Below are 22,433 nucleotides of genomic sequence, written 5' to 3' on the forward strand. Positions count from 1 at the left end.
CAGTGTGTGAGCAAGACAGCGTGGGGCATGAGCGTGTACGGGGCTCTGAGTGGGGGGCATGAGTGTGTACATGGGTGCTGAGTGGGGGGCATGAGTGTGTAAGTGGGGCTCTGAGTGGGGGGCATGAGTGTGTACGTGGGTGCTGAGTGGGGGCGAATGCTGGGGGTTTCTGAGTGGGGGGCATGAGTGTGTAGTGCATGAGTCTGAGAGAGGGAAGGGACTAGCAGCGGGGATAAGGTATCCTGGTTGTCACTAAGCATCTGTGGCTCTCTGAGGTGGTATTAGTGTGTCACCTGCTTCTAGGTAACATCAGAGGATGTGAGAACCACACTAACCCATCCTGCATTGGAGTAATCCAGAAAGGATGTCCCTCCCCCACGGCACTGCGGTTGCCAGGGAAGCGGAAGGGGCCTCCCTCCCGAGGGAACCGCAGCTTCCGGAGCCCCGTTCCTTATATGGTTCTTGCTTTCCTCTGCATCTCTGTGCTGCCAGCATCCCTGCCCCTCCTCCCTGCCCCTCCTCCTGTTCCATCCTCAGTCTTGCAGCTTCTGGACAGGTTATGGCTGTGACCTGGGGCTTTGGGGTCAGCACTTTGGGAGGCTGAGTGACCCCGCATCTCTTCCAACCCTCATCCCTTATCCCCAGGTAGCAACTTCCAGATCACCTGGAGGCCCAAGTAAAATCTGCACCAAAGACCTGGCTGCGGGCACTGTGCAGTCCTGTTCAACCATGGCCACACTGCTGGGTGTCACACAACTGGTGCCCAAGCAGACTGCCTGGGTGCATGTCTCACACAGAGCTGAGAGGACCAGGCCAGCACCTGGACTCAAGGAAGTGGGGGCAGGGACGGACAGGAGTGTGTGTATGTGTGTGTGTGTGTGTATATACCACTGAACCCGCAGGTGAGGACGGGGGGGGGGGGGGGGGCTCCCAGGGGAAGGGTCCTGCAGGGCTCTTCCGCTGTTGCTCATACTGCAAAGCCGCGATGAGCAGGGGCAGGGGCAGCGAGGATCTAGAAGGGCAGCGTCCAGCGGGCCCTGCTGCTTTTAGGTAAGATATTCTGAGACCTTGGGCGGTCGCAGCGGGTAAACAACCTGGTCCTGCCCACCCTCATGGCCCAGCGCTGGCTAGGGCGCGGGGACTCGCTGGTCCCCAGCGCATCCCCCGAGTGCCCGCAGGGTGAAGGAGCCTGCGTCTCCGGTGGGAGGTGCGCAGGGGAGCGGATTAGTCACCCGGAGCGTGCAGAGGGCGGGTCCTCGCTGGGCGCCCGCCCGGGAGGTGCGAGTGGGCGCGGGAGAGGCGGGGCCTGCGGCGGCGGGCGCGGGCGGGACGCTGGCGGGAGCCTGCGGCTGAGCCAATGGGAGCCGGGCTCGGCAGGGGCCGCCCACGGGCCGCGGGCAGCATAAAGAGCCCGCGGCAGCCGCTCGGCGCAGAGCACGGGCGCCGCGTCCTCTCTCAGCCTCTGCCGCAAGGTACCTGCCGTACCTGCCGCACCTGCCGCAGCACCGCGGCTCCCGCACCCGGGCTCCCGCCGCTCCGCCAGCCGCCCCACGCCCCGCCGCCACCGCCGCCGGCTCCCTGCGCTCTCACCGCGCCTGTCCCAGAGTAGTTCGTGACCGGTCCGGAGCGCGGCCACCTGCGAGCAGATGGAGCTGGACCACATGACAAGCGGCGGCCTCCACGCCTACCCTGGGCCGCGGGGCGGGCCTGCGGCCAAGCCCAACGTGATCCTGCAGATCGGTAAGTGCCGCGCCGAGATGCTGGAGCACGTGCGGAGGACCCATCGGCACCTGCTGACCGAGGTGTCCAAGCAGGTAGAGCGCGAGCTGAAGGGGCTGCACAGGTCGGTGGGCAAGCTGGAGAACAACCTGGACGGCTACGTGCCCACGAGCGACTCGCAGCGCTGGAAGAAGTCCATCAAGGCCTGCCTGTACCGCTGCCAGGAGACCATCGCCAACCTGGAGCGCTGGGTCAAGCGCGAGATGCATGTGTGGCGGGAGGTCTTCTACAGACTGGAGAAGTGGGCCGACCGCCTGGAGTCCATGGGCGGCAAGTACCCGGTGGGCGACGGTCCAGGCCGCCACACGGTCTCCGTGGGCGTGGGGGGTCCTGAGAGCTACTGCCACGAGACTGACGGCTACGACTACACAGTCAGCCCCTATGCCATCACTCCGCCCCCCGCTGCTGGTGAGCTGCCGGGTCAAGAACCAGCTGAAGCCCAGCAGTACCAGCCCTGGGGGCCTGGAGAGGACGGGCAGCCAAGCCCGGGTGTGGACACTCAGATCTTCGAGGACCCACGGGAGTTCCTGAGCCACCTGGAAGAATACCTGCGGCAGGTGGGTGGCTCTGAGGAGTACTGGCTATCCCAGATTCAGAACCACATGAATGGGCCAGCCAAGAAGTGGTGGGAGTTCAAGCAGGGCTCTGTGAAGAACTGGGTGGAATTCAAGAAGGAGTTCCTGCAGTACAGCGAGGGCACCCTGTCCCGAGAGGCCATCCAGCGGGAGCTGGACCTGCCACAGAAGCAGGGTGAGCCACTGGATCAGTTCCTGTGGCGCAAGCGGGATCTGTACCAGACCCTGTACGTGGACGCTGAGGAGGAGGAGATCATCCAGTATGTGGTGGGCACCCTGCAGCCCAAGCTTAAGCGCTTCCTGCGCCACCCACTGCCCAAGACCCTGGAGCAGCTCATCCAGAGGGGCATGGAGGTGCAGGACGGCCTGGAGCAGGAGGTTGAGCCAGCCGGCCCCCAGGTGCCCACTGAGGACGAAGCAGAGGCCCTCACTCCCGCCCTCACCAGCGAGTCTGTGGCCAGCGACCGGACCCAGCCTGAATAGAGGGCAGCCCAGGGCCCCCAGCCTGCCCACCACGGCCAAGCTGTGGCTTTTGCTAACCAGGACTTGATCTGGCACTGATACCCACTGGGGCATTCCTCATCCAACAGGCACCCTCAGCCTTCAGGCCCTAATCACAGACATGCCACCCAGATGTGTGCAAAGCCCTGAGCAGCAAGGAGCTCCTCCCCTGCAGGGCTCCTGCGTCACCCCACCTCTGTCTTCCTGGCCTGCCTGCCTGGGCCTGGGGGCAGCCCTACCCTCTGCACTCAGGCCACTGTAGAACATCTCCAGCTTCCTCATTCTGCTCCAGTGCTTCTGGGCACACAGGAAACCAAGTGTCCAGAAGGCAGAGACCGCTCAACAGGGCACCCGGGCAGAAGGCAAGGCAGAACCAGTGCTGAACCTCAACTTCTGGCACACCACCCACTCCTGGCAGACACTGCAGAGCCAGCTGGCACTCCCGTCGCCCTCCAGGGCAGACGGCCAGCCTTGGGCAGCACAACTCCCTTCTCAGGGAGCACCTAAGTTGCACATGCAGCAGCAGCAGCAGCAGCAGCAGACCTGACATCCTGGCGCCTCCTGGCCCCTAGGTGAGTCCCCACCTCTGTGGCATCTTAGAGCTGAGAGGGTCCAGGGCCCAGTTCATTCTCCAAGTGAGCCCATTGAGGCTCCGAGGCTGCAAAGATGGGGTCGGGATGGCATCGTGGGGGTGCAGAGAGACCCCCAGGATCAGGAGTGGGCTGGGGTGGGAGGCAGTGCTGAGGAGCTGGCTCAGCCTGCTCACCGGGACCCTGTGCTTCTCATCTCAGATAGTGATTCATGCCAGACGCGCAGGGTCTGAGCTCTGCTCAGTGACTCAGCTGTGGCGGGCACACAGTCCCAGAGGGGCCAAGTCCTCAAATCCGGCTGAGGCAGCAGCCAGCACTCGGAGCCAGGAGAATCACAACAGGTAACAGCCCCATTCTTCCTGCCTCAGACTGCCCCTCTGCCATCCTGCCCAGGCATGCGCTCACCCTGAAAGCTGAGAGTCTGTGCCTGGACCCTGGGGGCTCCAGCCCAAGAACCTGCCCCCAGTCCTGCCTGTGAGCCCACTGCTCTGTTGCTGATGGCTGTGCTTTCTCTCCTTCAGGTCTCTGACTGCCTGGGAGTCTTTGCTGCTGAGCCTGGCACTGTCTTCCCCTCTCTCGAGGCGGCCAGCCCCAGGGCAGCTGAGAGAGGGCAGCTGCAGAGAGGAGGCATTCTGGCACTGGGCAGCACCCCAGCTCGGCCTGAGAGTTGGTGGTGAGGATGGACCGGCGTGAGGGCCAGGGCCTGCCGCTATGCCCGCCCCGCTGGCTGCCAGCTCCCTGCCCCTAGAGCCACTGCAGCCAAAGCCAGGGTCCACTACCCTGGCTCTTCCAGCAGGGAGTCCCTGCGTGCTGCGTGGCCATGGCCTCCTGCCAGATCCTTTTAGGAGCCCCGAGGCCAGGGCCCCAGCCCCTCCAGCAGCCCCCAGGCCAGCCCCAGGAGATCCTGAGGCCTTTGCTCCTGGGCTGTCCCAGGCTCTCTGTTCTGCCCTGGCCCTGCTTTTGCTCAGGCTAGACCCTGGACCACTCATGTCTGCAGCTGGAGCAGCCCAGACTGAAGTTTTAGAGGTTCCTCTTTCTGCCTTGCCCATTGGGGTTCCGGATTCTGGGGACCAACTCTGCAGATGACCTGATGAATCCTCCACCCTGTGCCCCTGCCCGCCCCCACAGATTTTATTTTTGCACATAAGCCATAACTCATGCTCATTGGCCAGCACAGGCTGCAGGGAGGTCCTGGGGCCTGGGGAGACCTCAGAGGGTGTGCCTCCCCCCTACACAAACTACGCCTTGAAAGTCCTGCCAGGCCAGAATCCCTGCCACCTTACCTCGAAGACAGACTGTTTTTATAAGATTTTGTTAATAAAACACTGAAACTTGTGGAGTGTTCCTGATGCCTCTCTGGGGGTGTGGGTTGGCTAGAGGGGAGCTTTGAGGGAGGCCCTGTGGCCTGAGGGGTAACTGTGGAGCCTGCATGGTGCAGGGAGGGTCTGGGGGCAGGGGAACACTGCTACATTTCCCCCCTGCAAGAGAAACCCAGGGTCCTGTCTCAGCCTATAGAAACCTGAGGGCTGCACCCCAGAGACCATCCCCTGCAGCCCAGGCCCAAGGCAGTGGGGCAGGAGCCCTGTTCATTCTGAGCAGAGGACAGTCCCCAAGTCCTGCAAGAGTACAGGGTGTGCCAAGGCTGGATCCACAGCCTGCTCAGGCCCTGGAGCCGGAGGGGTGTGGCCAAAGCAGGGTCCAGCCAGGAGGGACCCTCGGTCCTGGCTGTGGGATCATGACTTGCTGTCTCTGGGCTTCCTTTTCCTCCCCTGCCAGGTGAGCTCTCCCTGCGAGGGGGAAGCCAGCCTCCTGGCCTCTGTGAGGAGGGAGGGGTGGCCTGTGGGGGCTGTGTTGCTCACACCTACTGAACGCTTTCAGGGCCCTGCTGGATGAGGGCTAGACTGACTGACCACCAGGTCATCTGTAGGTACTGCTCTGTATAGGTGCTGGCCCATCTGATGGTGTTTCTGTGCTCACAGGGGTGCGGGGGGGGGCAGCCAGGGCAGGGCAGCAACCTGCCCTGTCCAGCCTGGGTAGAGGTGGCCCTGCTGGGTGCCTGGCCAAAGCACAGCCCTCGCTGCACCTGCTGAGGGCAGGATGAAGCCTGCGGGGACACAGAGGAGGCCTGGGGGCCAAGGCACAGATGGAGTGTGTGTCCTGGCCACCTGCCACCAGGAAATGTCACCCTCCAGGCAGGGCTAGCAGGCAGCCCTGAGTGCAGCTCTCCACGGTAAAAGGGCTGCCTCTGTCCTGTTCGCCTTCACTTCTTGTAAAGAATGAAACTGCTGACAAGAATGGGGACAGCGACTGACAGGGACAGCAGGAGGGCCCCATGGTGGGACCACACTTTGTCCCCACAGGTGCTGCTCACATGAAAGGTGGCAGCCCAGGACGCCGCGTTCCCTGTCGTCAGTCACCCCCATCGCTGACGAGGGCTGGAGGTGCAGCTCGGTGCCTCTGCTCCCAGAGCAGGCAGAGGGCCTGGCCGCAGGGCGGGGGGCGGGGTGGCCCAACTGCCCACGGACCTCCCAAGTCCTGTGGCTCAAGTCCCCAGGCTAGAAGTCTCCCCAAGTAGCCTCCACCCTGGTCACCCTGCTCATGAGCACCACTGGCCACTCAGCCTCGTCTCACTGTGGGTCAGGGAGCCTGGGACACAGAGAGGGCCACCCTCAGGTTCTGGAACAGAGGCGGGACTGGGGGCCGGCATCTGGAGGCTCGAGGGCCCACCTGCAGACCTAGTTTGGTGGGAGGCCTCTGGCCAGATGGGCACAGGCATAAAACCCTAGGGCTGCCCCATGCTGTCCAGTGCTTTTCTCTAAAATCACGTCTGCCTCGGTGAGCGGGCAGCAGGATGAAAGGGTGGGCGTCAGGCTGTGCGGGGCCAAGGGTCTCACCCGCTGTGCCCCAGGGTCCAACCCAGGAGCCTCCTTGCTTGCTGGAGTGCGGCTGCGCACTGGCCCTACCTCCGGGGTCTGGGAGAGCTGCAGAGGCGCGAGGCCAAGGAGGGGGCAGTGCCACGAGGCCCCGTGGACCCACAGGCAGCTCCTGAAGCAGGCCGCGTGGTGGGGCGGGGCGGGGGTGACGGGCACTGTTCAGAATGGGAAAGGAGGTGCAAGAGAATGCTGTGGGGAGCCCAGGTGGGGAGCCCAGGCCAGGGTGGGCAGGAGGCCATGGCCCAGTGGGCCCAGTCCTGGCTCCTCACCTCGACCTGCTGCAGATATGCCCTCTCCATGGAGCAAGGGCCTGTGGGCACAGAGACCACCACCCAGGATCTGGCCCTTCAGAGTGTGGGGCTGCCCCCTCAGTGAGGGTGATTCTTTGAAGGGTACAGACTGGGTCTGCAGGTGGGGAGCCTGGAGGTGAGCTGGGGGAGGAGGAGAGAAAGAGGAAGGCGGACGAGGGAGGGGGGCACAGAGGGCAGCATGGGAGGCCATTTGGAAACTGCATGCTAAACCCTCCCTGGGTTTGGCAAGACCAGTGCACCCCAGGGCAGTGAGGGTGACACGGGAGAGGAGGGCTGCAGAGGCACTGATGTCCTGTCTGAGTGACAGGTGACGAGCGCCTGCCATCAGTAGGCCCTTCCAAGCAGAGCCCCTTCCCAAAGATCAGAGAGGGGTGGGCAGGCCCTGCCCCTCCACCAGGGGTCCAGTGACGCTGGGAAGCCACGCCTGGCCCTGAAGGTGCATAGCTCCCCTCTGCTCCTCCTCCCCAGGCCACACCAGCACTTGGCTGGGTCCCACAGGCGGCAGAGCCACGTCCAGTCAGGATGCGAGGCTGTTATGGTCAGCCACTGCCCAACACGGAGGGAGGGGCTTCATCACCAGACTCCTGGGCCGGCCCCGCACTTGCTTCCTTGGTGCATGATGGGCCCTGACAGCGTCCTTTGGAGGTGACACCTGGGGCTCTGTTTTGGGGAGAGAGGAGGTCAGTCCTTCTCTGCAAGGACAGATACCTGATGAACAAATCACAAGGTCTGTGACTCTCCTCACTGGGGCCCAAGGCCCAAGGCCCAGCACTACCCAGACAGACACAAGCCCAGCCTCCCCTGACCCAGGATGGGGCAGCAAGGCCACAGAAGCAGGTGGAGGTGCCCAAAGAGGCCACCGTTCCCTGGCTGGCCTGTGGGAGCAGCCCAAGCAGCTCTGGCCCCTAGGTGTTCCTGGCCTGTCAGTGACCCGCTCCGCTGCCATGGCTGCAGGTTTGGGGACTCGGTGCCTTGGGAGGTGGTGTAGCCCATGGCTCACCAACGTGGTCTCAAAGGGCCCACCTGGCCCAAGGGGAGCACCTCCAGGGCGCCCTGACACCAGAGCCGCCCAGGATGGCCGAGGAGCCGGATGCCCGCCTGCCCCCCCTCAAGCCCATGCTGGAGACCTGGGCTCTGCTTCAGTGAGCCTCCGCCTGTGCCCCTGTCCTGGGCTCTGCTTCCCAGGAAGACGGCCCAGGACCAGCAGGAGGAGGCAGGCAAGTCTTGGTTGGGCACAGGTATGCGCAGCACTGTGGTCCCCCGTGGTCCCTGGGAGACCAGAGGGCTGGTCGGGCTGGCGTGGACACCAGTGCCTCAGGGTGCAGGGCTCTGTCCCTGACCCCAGTCAGTAGTGCCCTGCAGGGGACACCAGCTGTCACCCACTCCAGGAGCCACCGTCCTCAATGGCAAGGTGACCTCCTGCCACGGCCCACACTGAGCCCCACCTCCCACCCCTGCCAGACAAGGTGGTGTGAGCTTGGGTATCCAGTTGGGGGAGAGCTGAGACCCTGCCAGGAGGGCCCAGTGCCTCTTCAGCTTGGAGGAGGCTGGCGGGCACCACTGCTCCAAACTCTGGGTGTCCCCCGGGGGCCTTTGAGCCCTCTTTGTGGGGAATGGCCACAGTCTGACGAGCTCCTCTCCCCAGGGCCCTGCTCTCGGGCCTCCTCAAGGAGATAGTTCCCACCCAGGTGCCACTGCTATGAGCGGGCACCCCAGACCCCGCTGTTTGGAGTGACCCCCCGAGGAAGTCCTTGATGCCCCCACCAGCAGGATCCCAGAAGTGGCCTCACCATGAGGCATGTTCCCCTCTCTGGCCGGGACTCCAGGCTCTGCTGCGGGCTCTTCCCTGCAGGAGGCTGGGCTGTGGAGGAGGCTATTCTTAGCCTCGGCCATCCCTGTAATTATCTTGCCTCTGCTTTGCTCAGTACCTGGTAAGATCTTGCTGGAAAATGTCAGTTCATCTCTCCACACTCAGGGCCACTGAGGAACAAGCCTCCCCATCCCCACTGGAATGGGAGGCAGGGCTGTGACGGGGGCCAGGAACCTCCTCCATTCAATGCCCCCATCTCTGTCCATTCCAGAAGACGTTGGCCCAACTTAACAACCCAGGAGGACTTCACAGGAGGTTCCGACACCCCCAGCAGAGGGGCTGAGGATAGGATGGTGCCCCAATAGCCCTTAAAACAGGGCCTGGCCTCAGAGAGCCGAAACTCAGATTCTGGATGAAGCCAGAGGCTTGTGATCCACTCGGACCTCCACATCTCTGGGGCCCTCTCTGTGTGCAGAGAGCAGAGGGGGTGTGGGCTGAGCTTCCTGGGCTGGTAGTAGGTCCCTGGGGGAAGCAGGGACCAGATGAGGCAGGTTTCTCAGCCAGAGAGGGAAGGTGACCTGCTAGTCCCCCAGCAGTGTTGACTGGCCGAGTAGGGACCTGGATCCACCAGGGATTCCGATCCAGCCCTGGACCACCAGGGCCCCCCTGGCATCTGGACCTGCAAGACTGTGGGTGCCTGACTCCCTGGCTCCCAAGCCTCAAGGCCCACCAGGTTGCCCCTCCCCACTGGGCAGTGGGATCATCTGCTTCAGGCACATCCCCCTGGACCGGTCTTCCCCTGCAGCCCTCCAGCCAGCCTCTGCCCCTGAGGCCTTCTGCCCAGGCCAACCCCTGCTGTGCCAGCCCTGTTGCAGACCCCTGGGTACTGCCCCTAGCGAGGTCCCCTGTCCTGCAGTCCTACCTGTGGTGGGCGGGAAGCCCCCAGCATCCGCACGCCCCTCCTGTTGGGCTGCCGGCCTGGCATGACCTTGAGGTCAGGAGCCGAGCCAGCCCCCTGGCTGGACCCAGTGTACACTCACCAGGCCCAGGAGAAGGGTACGGGAGATGGCGAGAGCTGGACTGAGGACGGAGCCCGGTCAGAGCAATTGCCCCAGACGCCACGGCTTCTAATCCCACACGGGGAGCTGCCTGGAGGCTGCGGAGGTTGGGGGTTCAGGCTCTCCACCGAGCCCCCGCAGGGAGCTAGCCAGCCCTTCCATTGAGCCCAGCGGGGAGCAGGGCAGGCTGACCTCCAGACCCCAAGAAGATGGACGTGTGTTCTACAGGCCACAGGGTTCTGTCTCCTTTGTTAGGGAGCCCGGGCCGCCCTCGAGGCCTTTTTGGAGCCTGGCCGTATGCCCCCTGCTGTGTGTGGCCGCTCTGTGAAGGGGGTGATGACCATTGGCTGCCGTGGGGCTCGTGGACAGCTTGTCCGCAGGCTAAGTGAAGTGAGTGGACCTGGTGGGCAGTGCCCTCCCGTCTCCCCGCTGCCAGGGGGTTGAGGTCTGCCCCCCCTGGCCTGGCCCAGGCACTCCTGGCGGGAGCAGCTGCCCTGCCCGGGCTGCGCAGCCCTGCGCCTGGTGGCCTCAGCCCAAGTCCAGGGCTGTCCCCACGGCTGTCTCCCCTGCTGGCTGTTCAGTTTGAAGCCGTTGATCTTTACGAGAGATTTCTCTGCATTTGCACCTTCCCCTCTCTCCACCATCCAGGCGTTGCTATGGGAACCAGGCTGGGGTACCCACGGCATCCCTGATGGATGCTTTTAGGTCCCTGCAGGGCCACAGGTATGTGTGGTGTGCGTTGCGGGCACACACGTGCGTGGGCTGGAGGGTCGGCAGCCTGAGAAGGGTTCCTGGGATTTCATCACGGGGCCAAGGGCAGGGTGATAAGAAACAGCCTCTGCCGCGTGTCCAGCTCCCCACCCAGGGCACAGCCCACACTCCCTTTCCTCACGGCCACTCCTATGTCACCCCTGTGGGTGGCATCCCTGTCTGGGGACACCCCAGCACAGCAGCCTTGAATCCCTCCCTGCTGCCTGCCTTGACCTTGCTTGACCCCGGCATCCGGCTGGGTCCTGCCTCCTGCCCACCAGGTCCACTCACTTCACCCTGCTGAGTCTCAGCCTCCCCAGCAGTATGACCCGACTCAGGGCTGTGACAGTGGCCTTGGTCCTGCAGCATGTCCCTGGGAGCCACCTCTTGTCCCCACCTCCTGCCTCAGTCTCCCCATCGCTGCAGTGGCAGCACTTGGGCTGTTTTTGGGTCACCAGAGCCCACCTGTCCCCAGTTGCACACCCGCCGGCAGCTGGGGAAAGTGGGTAGCGGCTCTGTGCCAGGCACCTCCCAAGGCCCCAACTCTGAACACTGCTGCCTTAGGGACCAAGCCTTCAGCCCATGAGTCCTGGGGGGACAGTCAGACCCAAGGCGTGACACAGTCAATGTCACCAACATCTTTTCTGCTGGGGCTTGTGGGACATGCTGAGTCTTGTTGGGCTCTTGGCATTTCTGTTGTGTGGTCCTGCTGAGGCCACCCCGATGTCCTTGCCCTCAGAAGGCTGGTGGGGACAGCATGTGGGGCTGGTCTGGCCCCAGTGAGCCCAGAGATCAGGGGCTGAGGCTGCTGATCTGGACTCCCTGGGCGGCCCTGGCACCTCACCCACAGCTCCCTCACCCCTAGGCCAGGCAGGTGCCCTGGAGAAGACTCTGCTCAGGCTCCTAGGCCCTGTGGGCCAGTGGGGGTGGCCTCTGAGGCCTGAGGTCGTGAGGTGGCCAGACAGATGAGAAAGTATGGTGGGTGCCGTCTCTGAGGTCCTGAGCATCGTCTGCAGAGACGGTGCCCGTCTGCAGCACAGGCCCCCCCTGGAGCTTGCCTGGGCTCCTGTCCCAACTCCACTGACCTTGGTCTCCCCCTACTAGATGGGCAGCTTAGAGCCAGACCTGCCTCTGTCCTTCACAGCCATCGGGGCCTGAGCCAGACTTTGTGGACAGTCAGGGACAAGACTAGGCCAAAAGAGAGCAGCCGGAGTCCATCTCTGGCCTCAATAGTGGAAAAGAGATGTCGGAAGAACGTCTGCATAAAGTAAAATCACACTTCGTTCCAACATCAAGGGTCATGCTGAGGCTTGGACTGCTGGTGGACAGGAAGCCCATCAGAGATGATAGTGAACTTGGGATCTAAAACCCACAAAAAATGCTCTGCAGGCTCTTACAGCTCCACAGCCACAGCCCAGCAAGGGTCCGGAGAGGGGCAGTGCCGGTTCTGCCCTGTCCACTTCACAAAATGCAAGAGGGACCACGCCTCATCCATCCACACAGCTGGCATCCCTGCTGCCATGGCCACTCAGGCAGCACTGGGAGGATGAGCCGGCTCATGCTGACCAGAACCACCTGGGGGAGGAGGCTTGATTTGGCTCACGGCATCAGATTTAGTCCACGGCCGGCTATGGGCCCCAGGTGAGGCGTTACGAAGAGTGGGGTGCAGGAGCGCTGGCCAGGAACGCGGGGTGGTGGTGGTGGTGGTTGTGACAGGTGGTGGTGGTGGTGGTGGTGGTGACAGGTGGTGGTGGTGGTGGTGACAGAGCAGAGCACCCCTCCAGGGCACCTCCGTGACCCTTGACTCCAGCCACTTCCCACCTGCCTACAGTCACCACCCAGTCAGTCCCTTCAAACCAGATGGACAGATTAGACCCAGCTCCCACAGTCCCCTCACTCCACCTCTGAACGACCCCACCAACTCAGGAGCTGCCTCAAGCATGACAGCAAGAGGCCCCAAAGGCTCTGGGGGGGGTGGGAGGAATGGCCTGTCCACCCTGCTTGAAGTCACTGAGCAGCCAAGAGGCTGGTCTTCATGGAGGGACTGACAAGTGACAGAAATGACAGAACTCACCATCCACAAAGTGGCCCCTTCTGGTCCTCTCTGCTGAGTGATGGGGACCCCTGTGAACCCACTGGGCAGTCCAGTGCCCTGCCCTTGGCTGCCTGCCCTGGGGACAGGGTGGATGGTGCAGCCCTGGGACCCCCGGTGGACAGCTGTAGCTTTTCCCCAAGATGGCCTGAGACCCACCTTTGGCCCTCTGCTTGAACCTGGGCAGCCGTCGCCGTCTCCGAGCCGCGCTCCTTTGGAAAGCCTCCTCTGTGCAGGCAGTGCCCTCCTGCCACCTGCGCTCCAGCCCGGCCTCCCCAGGTGGGCAGTGGCAGTGAGCCAGCCCTTTCTGTAGGTGGCCCGTTCATCCACCCAGCACACCCAGCATCGCAAAAGCCCAAGGAGTGAGACAGACGCTTTTATTGCCAAGGTCTTCACATCCTGTGCCAGAGAGACTGAGGGGGGCCTCCCTGGGTGCTGGGCAGGGAATAAAAGCCGGGAAGCCTCCGAGAGGGAGGGTTTCCTGTCCTCTGCTCCAGGCCTGGTGGGCGCCTTGCAGCTGACCTTCAAGCGACACTGGCTGAGCACCCTTCGGGGCGGGGGTCACCTCTGCTGCAGAGGAATGGAACATGGGAATTCCTGAGGGCGGGGAGGCCAGGGAGGGAGGAGTCCCAGGCTCAGCTGTGTCCAGGCAGCTGTCCCTCTCTCTCCACCGCCTCCCTCCCTGGAGTGCCCGCACCAGCTTCTGCCGCTCAGGGTTGGAAGGCCCAGCAGTCGTGCATCCGGGAGCTGGGAGCCGCGGGCTCTGAGGCCTGTTGGTCCTGTGAGGCACGGCCTTCCCTCGGCTGTGCCCAAGTCCTGCTCGGAAACTCATGGTAGGGCAGAGGCAGGCCCCCACGGCAGCTGGGCCGTGGCCTGCCTCAGGTGCTCCGCACGCCCATGGCAAATGCTTTCTTGTCAAATGCACACAGGCAGCAAAAGAGTAGAGACTGTCCTTTGTCCTGCAAAGTGGCCTGCAGGCCTGGCGCTGCCCCCCAGGCCCCGCCTCCCCCCTGCGTGCTGGAAGCCCCTCCCCTTGGGACACAGCAGGGCCTGGTCCCCCAACCCGAGGGCAGCAGCCCTGCGCCAGCCCATCCCAGGTGAGGCTGGTGCCTGCCCTCTCAGCCCTGCATTTCCTCCCAGAGACAGGCTCAGCGCCCTCCTCCTGGCCCCACGAGCAGGCTCTCTGCAGGAGGAGCTGAGAGCCAGCACCTGGCAACCGGCCTAACCCTAACCCTAACCCTAACCCTAACGGCTCCAGGCTGAGCCCCGCCCCTGGCGGCCTGTGCCCCTCCCGGCTGTTTGCTTTCAGGGGCTGTCACCTGAGGGGGGACTCTGGACGCACTCTCCCTGGTCCCGGTGCCGTGTTGACACTCCAGACGACCCTGGACTCACAGCCTCATCATAGTGACCACACCACGGCCTGTGAGAGAGCCAGCCCTGGTGCCCGAGTCGCCTACCTGCCCCAGCACAGCGGCAGAGGGTGTGGACATCACAGGCCCCTCACCAGGTGAGAGGGCCAGACCCCCGACCTGGGAAGGCGCCTGCAGACACTGACGAGCCCGCCCAATTCCCTCTTACGATGGGAGCCATCTAATCACAAAGTCATGAGAAGGTCGTGTCTGTTTTACTATAAGTCACTGCGATTTCTAAACTTGCTTGGGATGCCTGCCCGTGCCGGGAACTCGCCACGCCTGGCTTTCCCCGACAGGTAACCCCCCCTGAAACCTCAGGGGTGCGTCATAAATCCTGGGCTGGGATCTGAACCTACTCCCTACCTGGAAACGTTGAGCCAGGTAGACCTGACCCTGCTCCCTGTGTACTGTGCTCGCCCAAATCCTGTCACCTGTAAGTTCTCAAGACACCCCCCTCTGCAGCTTTGTGTGCTATAAAAGCTTGTGGCTGGAGAGCGGGGGGTGCTCTCTGGCCTGGGGTTTCGGGTGGGACATCGCTGGCCAGCTGTGGTGGAGTCGGGGGTCTTGTATTTGTGTCCGGTTCAACAGTGCAGCCCTCCTCCTCCAGGCAGCGCCCACTGAGAGAAACCCGCGGCCTCAGGTGTTTGGCTATCTGCCAAGGGTGCTGATTCCGTGAGGAGGTCACTCGGCACTTAGTGGGAGACTGGGGTTTAGGGCTGAGCTCTAAAGCGCTGTGGGTGTGGCGCCCTTGGGCTCAGGAAGAGGGTCCTGCACAGACTGGCTGCCTCGGACTCCTCACCCCACCCCAAGCCTCCCCAGAGGCTCTGCCTCCCAGCCTCCCTCCCAGCCCCCTTGGCCTGCTCAGTTCTGGGTCTTGGGGGTAGTGAGGGTACGGGCAGGAGATGGCGTCGTGGTGGGAATCTGGAGAGGCAGAGGGCGGGCAGGGGACTCCGAGGAAGTGCTGCTCAGACCCCCTGTGGGGCCTTCCTCTTGCTGGCCCTGGGCCACCCGGACGCCTGCTGGGACGCTGATGAAGGAGGTGGTGGCCTCCACCTCAGAGGCCTTCCTTTGGCGTTAGATGCCCTGATTTTAAAGGGTGTGGCCCTCTCTGCCGTAGCCCACATGGGCCTCCCCTGAGGGGAACACCCACCGTCACCCCTCAGCCCCACGAGTACTGGGTCCTTGCCTCAGTGGGCCTCTGTGAGCTTGTCCCTCTGCTGTGAGACTTCTCTCTCCCCACCGCTTGGCAATCTCCTCTCTGCGCTTCAAACCCCAGTTCCAATGCCCCTTCCTCCATGAGGCCTGCCCAGGTAACCCAGAGGCTCATTCCACAGAAAACACAGTATCAGAGAGGAGTGCGGGGGGACCAGGGGAGGCTGTGTTCAGAGACCCAGTGGCGGGCAGCAGGGACCTCTGCTTCTGCTCCTGCAGAGAGCCCGCGGGGCGCCGGCTGAGCGGCTCCACCTCGGACAGAGCAGTAGTTTCCAGGCTGTGCCTGAACCTGTGCTGCCCTGGTTATAGAGCAGCAGTTGGCCCTGAGCCCTCCATTCTGAGTTTCAGGCTGAGGGGCAATGACTCCACACCTTCTTTGTACAAGTCAACACCACCATCTGCCAGGCACGACCACCGTAAGGCACAGACGGATAAATCAGTCGTGCTGCTAGGAGCGACCGGGAACTTGTCTGCTCACCAGAAGCACAGGCGCACGCGCCTCGCAAACTCAGGTGGGAAAACCAGGCCCGTGAGCTCCCCATGCAGCAACCCGCTCACTCGAGGTCCATCAGAAGAAGGGCACCCTGTGACTGGACACAATGGCACCCTGGCCCCATCCCCTGGTCACTCGTCACCAGCCTGGCCCAGGAAAATCACAAAGAACCTCCAAATCCCTGCCCTTGGGCTTTAGCAGAGTGCGGTTTCTCCTGCCGGTGATGAGCATGTCCAGGCTGACACCCCAAGCTGACCATCCAGGATGACGCTCTGACACTGCCGACCCCCAGGACCCTGGCTGGGAGGCACTGACCCACTCTTCTGTCTCATGGGGACTGCCACCTCAACGTTCCTCACCGTCCCTTCCTCCATCATCTGCCTGCGGCCTAGTGCCCTGGAACTTGCTCAATCTGTGGCTAGTCCGCTGGTCACATCTATAGCTCATTAACTGTCTTTTACTTCAAAACACTGTTCCAGGAATAAGAGGTCTCTGGTCTTGGGTGAGGGGTCCTGGGAAGGCTGCTGGCCTTGGGCTGTCTCAGGGCCCTGACTGTCCCTCTGTTCTGACTTGCCACCTCAGCTGTGACATGCATCCTATGAATCTTTGGGGCTGTGTCCAGATGTAAAGAACACTCCCCGTCTCTGTCCTGGAGCTGAGTTCCTGCCACAGTTCACCAGTAGCTCCCCCAGCCTGAAGACCTGAAGACCATAGACACACAAGGCCCCGGCCACTGGGCCTGAGCCTGCCCCCAGGCAGGACCATCTCCCTTCTCAGTGGCCCAAGGGAATCACAGGCTTCTGGTGCCTGGGAAGAGGAGGCCCACACCCCAAGACCTCGCCAGGGGGTTAACCCCACCACAGCCCCCGAGCACGCTTGGCCTCACTTCTCAGAGGTGGAGGGGAGGGCAACTGGGCTCCAGGCTGCGCAGCTCCTGCCCTCAGCAGGCCTCTGCCACCACCACAACCTGCAGACCCACAGCTTGTGTCCAGCTGCCCCTGGACTCCTTGGCAGCCATGATCATAGATGACCCTGGCAGACGGTCGGGCTGTTTTCACCTTCATGTGTCAGGTCAGAGGACTAGAGCCACCGTCCCTTCACAGGACGCCCCTGGATCTGTGACTCGGGGAAAGACCAACTCTGTACACAGATTTGGATGCAGATAAAAAGGTCTCTCAAACTGAACCTGGTTCCCCTTCCTTAGGCCTTAGGTAGTCTTGACCTCGGAATTGTGCACCCTGGGGTCCTCCCCGAGGAGGACGAGGACAGTGAAGTACCATGTCCTGGAGCCCCTCGGCATTCCCACAAACCTGGCCAAGTCCAGGGACCGTGCGTGGGTCTTAGGAGACCCTGTGAGAAGCAGGGCAGCTGGTGCCATCTGTAGAAGCTGCGTTCCTTCACATGGGCCAGAGCACCTGCCCTTGGAATGGTGGCCAGGCCATGGCACTGAGAATCTTGGCGAGGCTGCTGCTCACATGGCCGGATCTAGAGCCCTCCCTGCAGCAACTGGCAGGGAACAGAGCACCGTGGAGAGGGCAGGCGCTGCGCATCCAGCCTGCCACCACCGGACTCTCCCCAGCAGCTGGTCAGTGGGTCTCAATTTGCTGTACGCCTTGTATGTCCCCAGTTGTTGTCTCTTAGCAAACTACCAGTGCCCTAGTGCAGCGGGGCTGCGGATGGGACATCCTTAACTGCCTGGTGTCCTGGGTTCCTTGTAGATTGGAGGCCACAAATCTCCAAGCAGTAGCTATTCAGGGGCAAACAGATGGAGGTTTCCCCAGAGAGTCAGCAAACTCACATAAGGCTAGCAACAAAGGGCGTCCACTCCCAATCAGGACTCTCGACCAGTGTCCCCACTCAGCAGAAAGCAGTTTCAGAGCAATGATCTCCAGCCCTAAAGCCTCGAGGAGAGGGGTGACATGTCTCAGGAGGGGGTTTCCTAGCACAGAGGGTGGGGAAAGGAGGCTGCGACTCCCCCCCACTGTACCCTGAGTCCTGGCAGGAAGTCCCTGGCAAGTCTCCCCAAGTTGCTTTCCAGAAGAGTGTTCTCAGGGGCAGGCACCAGCGACCCAAAGGTGGACCTGACTTCCTGGTGACACCCAGAGCTCCACCAGGGAAGAGCAGCAGCCTTGGTCCCCCGACGTGGGAGGCACACAGGACTGTCCCCACCCAGGGGGTGACGATGCTCCTCCCTCCTGAGGATGCATTCCCTGCCCAAATGAGCTGCGGCGGGCCCTGGTTTGGGGTCGTGGTTGTGGAAGCCATGGCCTGGGGTCTCCTTACTTGCTACACATCAGCTCCATTCCCTGTGGTGTTCCCTTCTGTCCCCGCAGGAGGGAGACCCAGGCCCAGCTTCTGGGCAGGAAGGCACTCTTCTCCACAGAGCTCCTCAACGTGGCCCAAGCCACTTCACCCGACTGCCCAGAGGCCCTCGTTCTGAAGCTTTCTGTGGCTCAAGACTGGCCAGGTCCTGGAGACTTGGCTCTCTTCAGAGCCTGGGTCCTCTCTCTGGGGACAACTGGAGGTAGTGACCCTGCCTGTGGCCCTCTGGTGGGGGCTGCTCTGGGGGTGCCCTCAGGTTCCCCTCACAGCTTCCAGGGTGGCCACTGGTTCTGTCCACCAGCCTGCGCTGATCTCCGTGGAGGGCGGGTCCAGCCCTTGCTCTCCTGGGGCAGCTCTGGACCCGCGGGACCTCCACACCTGAGCAGCTGAAGCTGCAGCGTTTTTTCTGCCTCGGACATGGCCAGCCGTGCCGTCCATGGAATTCCTTCAAAAGACCTGAGGCCAGGTACAAGGCTGCCCTGTCTTCCCCAGAGGCCACTCCAGTGCCCCGAGGGTCACAGCTTTCTTGGACAAAACTTTTAAAGAGAGACCACGGAGGGCCTGGTCCTGGTGGGCTTCCCGCTGCTTAAACTGGGTTCTAGGCACGTGCTCTGCCCCGGAGGGGCCACGTCTCCAGCTGGGGGTCATTTCCGAGGCTGCCCAGCAGCAGTGGCCAGGGCCCTGAGGGAGGGTTCTCCTCGGGATGGTGACTGTCCTCGCCCTGCCCAGCTAGGGCCTCTCTCACCAAACGTCTGAATGGCGGTTCACGGGAGAGCTCTGGGATCCGCGGGTGGCAGTTGGCCTGGCCACACCCTCTCCAACTGTAGCTTGGACTGTAGGTCCCAGGGGGCCCTGAGATGAGCACCAGGGACAGTGCCTGTGGCCTCCGGGCGTCCGCAGGAATTCGCTCTTGGCTCCCAGGACTTGGAGCCATCTCAGGACTTGATCTGCACAGTGTCCCCGCAGCCGAGCCGTGGGAAGATAGCCGTCAGCCCAAACCCGTGGAATGAGCTCAGGCTGCGGAGCTGGACGAGATGCTCCAAGGCCCGCTCGGGGCAAGCCCCCCACTCCTCCTGCTGGCCCCCAGGAGACCCTCCTCGCAGGATGCAGGGCCTGGGGGGCCTGACCACAGGCCTGGGAGGCAGCGGCGCCATCTCACCAGGGCAGGCGAAGTTCCCTAACTGCCCTCCACGTCAGTTGGGGGCGGAATTCTCAGGGTGAAGGAGCCTCTGGACCTGGGGCCTCCAGGAAGTGACAGTTGGGAACTACTCCCTGAAGTCTCCCCTGGTCCTCTGCTGGGGCTCTCTCTGGACGTGATCCCCACTGAGCGCTGGGGACAGTGACTCGCTGATTCAGACTTGAAGAAGGGCCTCTCTTTGGGGAGGTATCTGCCCCACTCCCACCTAATGACAGTTGTGAGGCTGACCTGGAGCAGGCCTGGGCAGGGTCCAGTTTTACGTCCTTCCAGGCCACCTCCCAGCCTGTCCCCTGCCCCCCAGAACCAAACACCATAGTGGGGGCTCAGGAATCCTTTCAGCATGTTCTCCGCGGGCAGCTGGGGGAGCAGAGGTCTCAGGGACACCTTCCCGCCTCCGCCTTGCTGCCCCTCCAGCCCCTGTCTCCTGTGGTGTGGACCCTGCCCACCCCCGCCCAGTGTCTCTCCCCGCCTGGGGCCTTTCTGAACCTTCAGATGACCTTCAGAAAACCCCAACAAGTTGCTCCATGGCCAGGGCTATTGGGCTCCCTGAATGGTGGCCCTGGGAGCAGGTGCAGAGAGAGCCCAGAGGGCAGCCGCCTCCACCCTCTCCCCTGGCAGCCCTCTGCCATCTCCACTCACTCCTCCTGGATCTCAGCACAGCCACAGAACACCCCCGGAGACCCGAGGGCTCAGCAAGTCTGTCCACGGGCCGAGGGGAGAGAGCCCCCGTCCGACTGGCCTGGCCCCTGCTGGCCAGGCAGCTTCGCCTGGAAGGTCTGAGCCCTCCATCTTCCCCTCAGGCTGCCAAGGTCACCAGACCCGGACCTCAGGACTGGGCAGAGCCCTGGGCCCGGTGCTGCTGCCCAGCTCCCCGCGGGGCCAAAGGTAGTGAACGAGGGCGTCTCGCGTCCTTCTCGTGGTTAGGTAGCCTTGTTATCTATCTATGTTTCTGACGAGAGTCAGTCATGCTCACTGGGGACCCATGGGGAAACTTCAAAAAAGATTCAGGGGGAGAAAACAAACTGGTCTCCTGGAATCCAAGCCCTGCAGAGAAGGTGGCTCTTGAATCCCATGGCCTTTCCCGGCCGTCTGGAGAATCACCACTCCCAGCCCTGCCGTTCTTCCCATTTTAAGCGTGTGGCTATTGAACCTGGGGAGAAGCTGTGCCGGGGCTCTCTGGGCACTTCTAATGTTCTCTACAGTTTAATTTCTAGCAGTGGGACTCAGGGCCCAGCCAGCGCTGCCCCTGGCTGGGGGTCTCTGGCAGCACAGGGACCCTGGGGTGCTGGTGGTGGCGCCCCAGGGCCTCATGTCTTTAATAAGGTCCACGCCATCTGTGCTCAGGGGGACACAGCTTTGTTTCTCTTATTGGCCTGAAGGTCGTGGGACACCCCCTAAGCCACCTAGGCAGGGTGCCTGTCCCTTTCACAGGCCTTGGAGAGCTCGTAGCGGAAACCCACAAGCAGCCACCACTCCAGAGACAGGAAGGGAGCAGGGAGAGGGCAGGGCCGAGGGTGACCAAGTTAGCCAGGACAGGGAGCAAGGAGTGGGGGCCGCCTGGAGAGCACTTTCCTGGCAGGGCCCACGGGAGCAGAGGTGCAGGTCCGGGCCGGGTGCCGCCTACGGAGACCTGAAAAGAAGGCGTGTCCTCTGCAGGTCGGGCAGAGCTGGCCAGGGGAGGGCAGGGCTGTGGCTCTGCAGGTGAAGGGAGCTGGCCCTGGACCAGGCTGCTGGTGTGGGCTCCTCTGCCTGAGGGCAGGAGGGAGCTGGGAAGGGTCTCGGGTGGTCTCTGGGTCACTCTGGGCAGCTGGACCAGTTCAGGGCCTGGCTGAGAGAAAGGACAGGAGCTCAGTGGGCGACTCAGGACAGGCAGGACCTGTGTAGGAAGGGCAGAGGCCGCAGGTAGCCTGGCCCAGGCACAGAGGCCCGCTCAGCTCCCTGCCGTGGACCTCCTCTGGCCAGGTTTTCTGGGGCTCAGTTGCCTCAGGCCACCCTAACCCCACCTCTTCAGCTAGTTGTCCTGACTTTGGGCTCCCTGGTCTCCTCTCACCTCCTCCAGGAAGCCTTCCAGACCCACTCCTGCTGGAATTCCAGGTTGGGAATGCAATGAATTAGGAGTGTTTTTGCATCTCCATGAAAAGCATCTGAGGAACTGGTTTCCAGAGGGATTTTGACCTCCCAGGAAGACCAGCTCCTCCAAATATCCATCGACCCCTGAGGGGAGACCTAATGGAGGCCCTTGAGACAGATGCCCAGGCCTCACCTGGCAGCTGAAGGGCAGGGGCCATCGCGCTCAAGAGGGGAGAATGGAAGGATCGTAGAGGCCAGGCATGAGGGAGCCGAGGCCAGGACGGAGCAGGGAACAGGCCTGTCCCTGGGCTATGGCTCCTGAGGGGTTCAGCCAGTGCACCTCGGAAAGCAGATGGACAGCTAGACTGGGGTGGACAGGGGCTGAGAAAGCTGGGGTGGTGTGGCGTGGCCCAAAGGCCTGGGATGGATAGAGAAGGGAGGTTCTGGGGACATGGAATGAGCTTGGCTGATGGGAGGGGGCCCCGCGGTCCTCAGCTGGCAGGGCAGTTAGTGCCGCTCAGCCAGGCACCCCACGGAGGTGCCGTGCCGCAGGGAGGTGGGCTGTCCTCTCACTGGTGGCCCTGCTGTCACCTGCTCACCCTCGTCTCCCACACCTGGGTTTGCGCCCCGCACTGCTGTGCGTGCTGAGTCCCGCCAGACCAGGCGCTCTGCGGGGCACAGACCTGAGGTGACCAGGCCCAGCTTCCTCTCCCGGAAGAGGCAGGGGCTCAGCGGCTCCTAGCAGAGAATTCGTGTGGGGGCTGGTGTGGAGGCTGGGAGCACTCCAGGTCGGGGGCAGGGGTGCTAAAAGCTGCCTGGGCCACCAAGCAGAGGGCTGCAGAAGGAGGCCGTGGCCGGGAGCAGGTGGCTGAGTGAGGGCCCGGGCCAGGGGGAGTGACGGAGGCTGCCAAGGCCCCACTGGGGCAGTGTTTTTGCAGGGTTCAGTCCCAGGTCAGGACCTCGGGAGACACATGAGGGCTTTTGTAGGGTGCCAGGTGGACAACTGTGGGCTGATTCGTCAGTTGGACGGCCTGCTCACCTAGGGTCGAAGGCAGAACCTGGCCTGGTGATCCTGGCTGAGTGGGCAGGGGCTCTGGACCCTGAGGGAGGCCACCCAAGCATGGTGGGGCAGCACCAGGGGCAGTGTTCAGAGAGTACCTGGGCTGGCAGTGACCCTGGATTCCCGTAGGTCCTCTGGCGGCCAGTTAGACATGCAGCTTCTGGTCAGACCACTGCTGCAGGAGGACGTGCACTTTAACCCGGTTCCACGTGACCCTGCTGTGCACGTGGGGCAGGGCGGACCATTCAGGGAGGGGCTCAGGGGGAC

The 22,433-nt window shown here is 62.9% G+C and overlaps 1 protein-coding gene and 1 long non-coding RNA gene across 2 annotated transcripts; one reads left to right on the forward strand and one right to left on the reverse strand.

Moving 5' to 3' along the window:
* The first annotated feature begins 1,411 nt into the window (after positions 1-1,411).
* Positions 1,412-4,780, forward strand: Arc (activity regulated cytoskeleton associated protein). Its single transcript, XM_005316120.3, has 3 exons — positions 1,412-3,427; positions 3,647-3,786; positions 3,967-4,780. Exon 1 carries the CDS (start codon positions 1,647-1,649, stop codon positions 2,835-2,837), a length of 1,191 nt encoding a protein of 396 aa, XP_005316177.2. The 5' UTR covers positions 1,412-1,646; the 3' UTR covers positions 2,838-3,427; positions 3,647-3,786; positions 3,967-4,780.
* A 7,982-nt stretch (positions 4,781-12,762) lies between these two features.
* On the reverse strand, positions 12,763-22,348 carry LOC144365378 (uncharacterized). Its single transcript, XR_013423727.1, has 2 exons — positions 22,265-22,348; positions 12,763-20,864 (listed from the first exon to the last, which is right to left on the reverse strand). It is a non-coding gene; the product is annotated as an uncharacterized LOC144365378 (long non-coding RNA).
* Between the last annotated feature and the right edge of the window lie 85 nt (positions 22,349-22,433).

This window comes from Ictidomys tridecemlineatus, chromosome 7 (assembly GCF_052094955.1).
Source record: "Ictidomys tridecemlineatus isolate mIctTri1 chromosome 7, mIctTri1.hap1, whole genome shotgun sequence".
Classification (NCBI taxonomy): Eukaryota; Metazoa; Chordata; class Mammalia; order Rodentia; family Sciuridae; genus Ictidomys; species Ictidomys tridecemlineatus.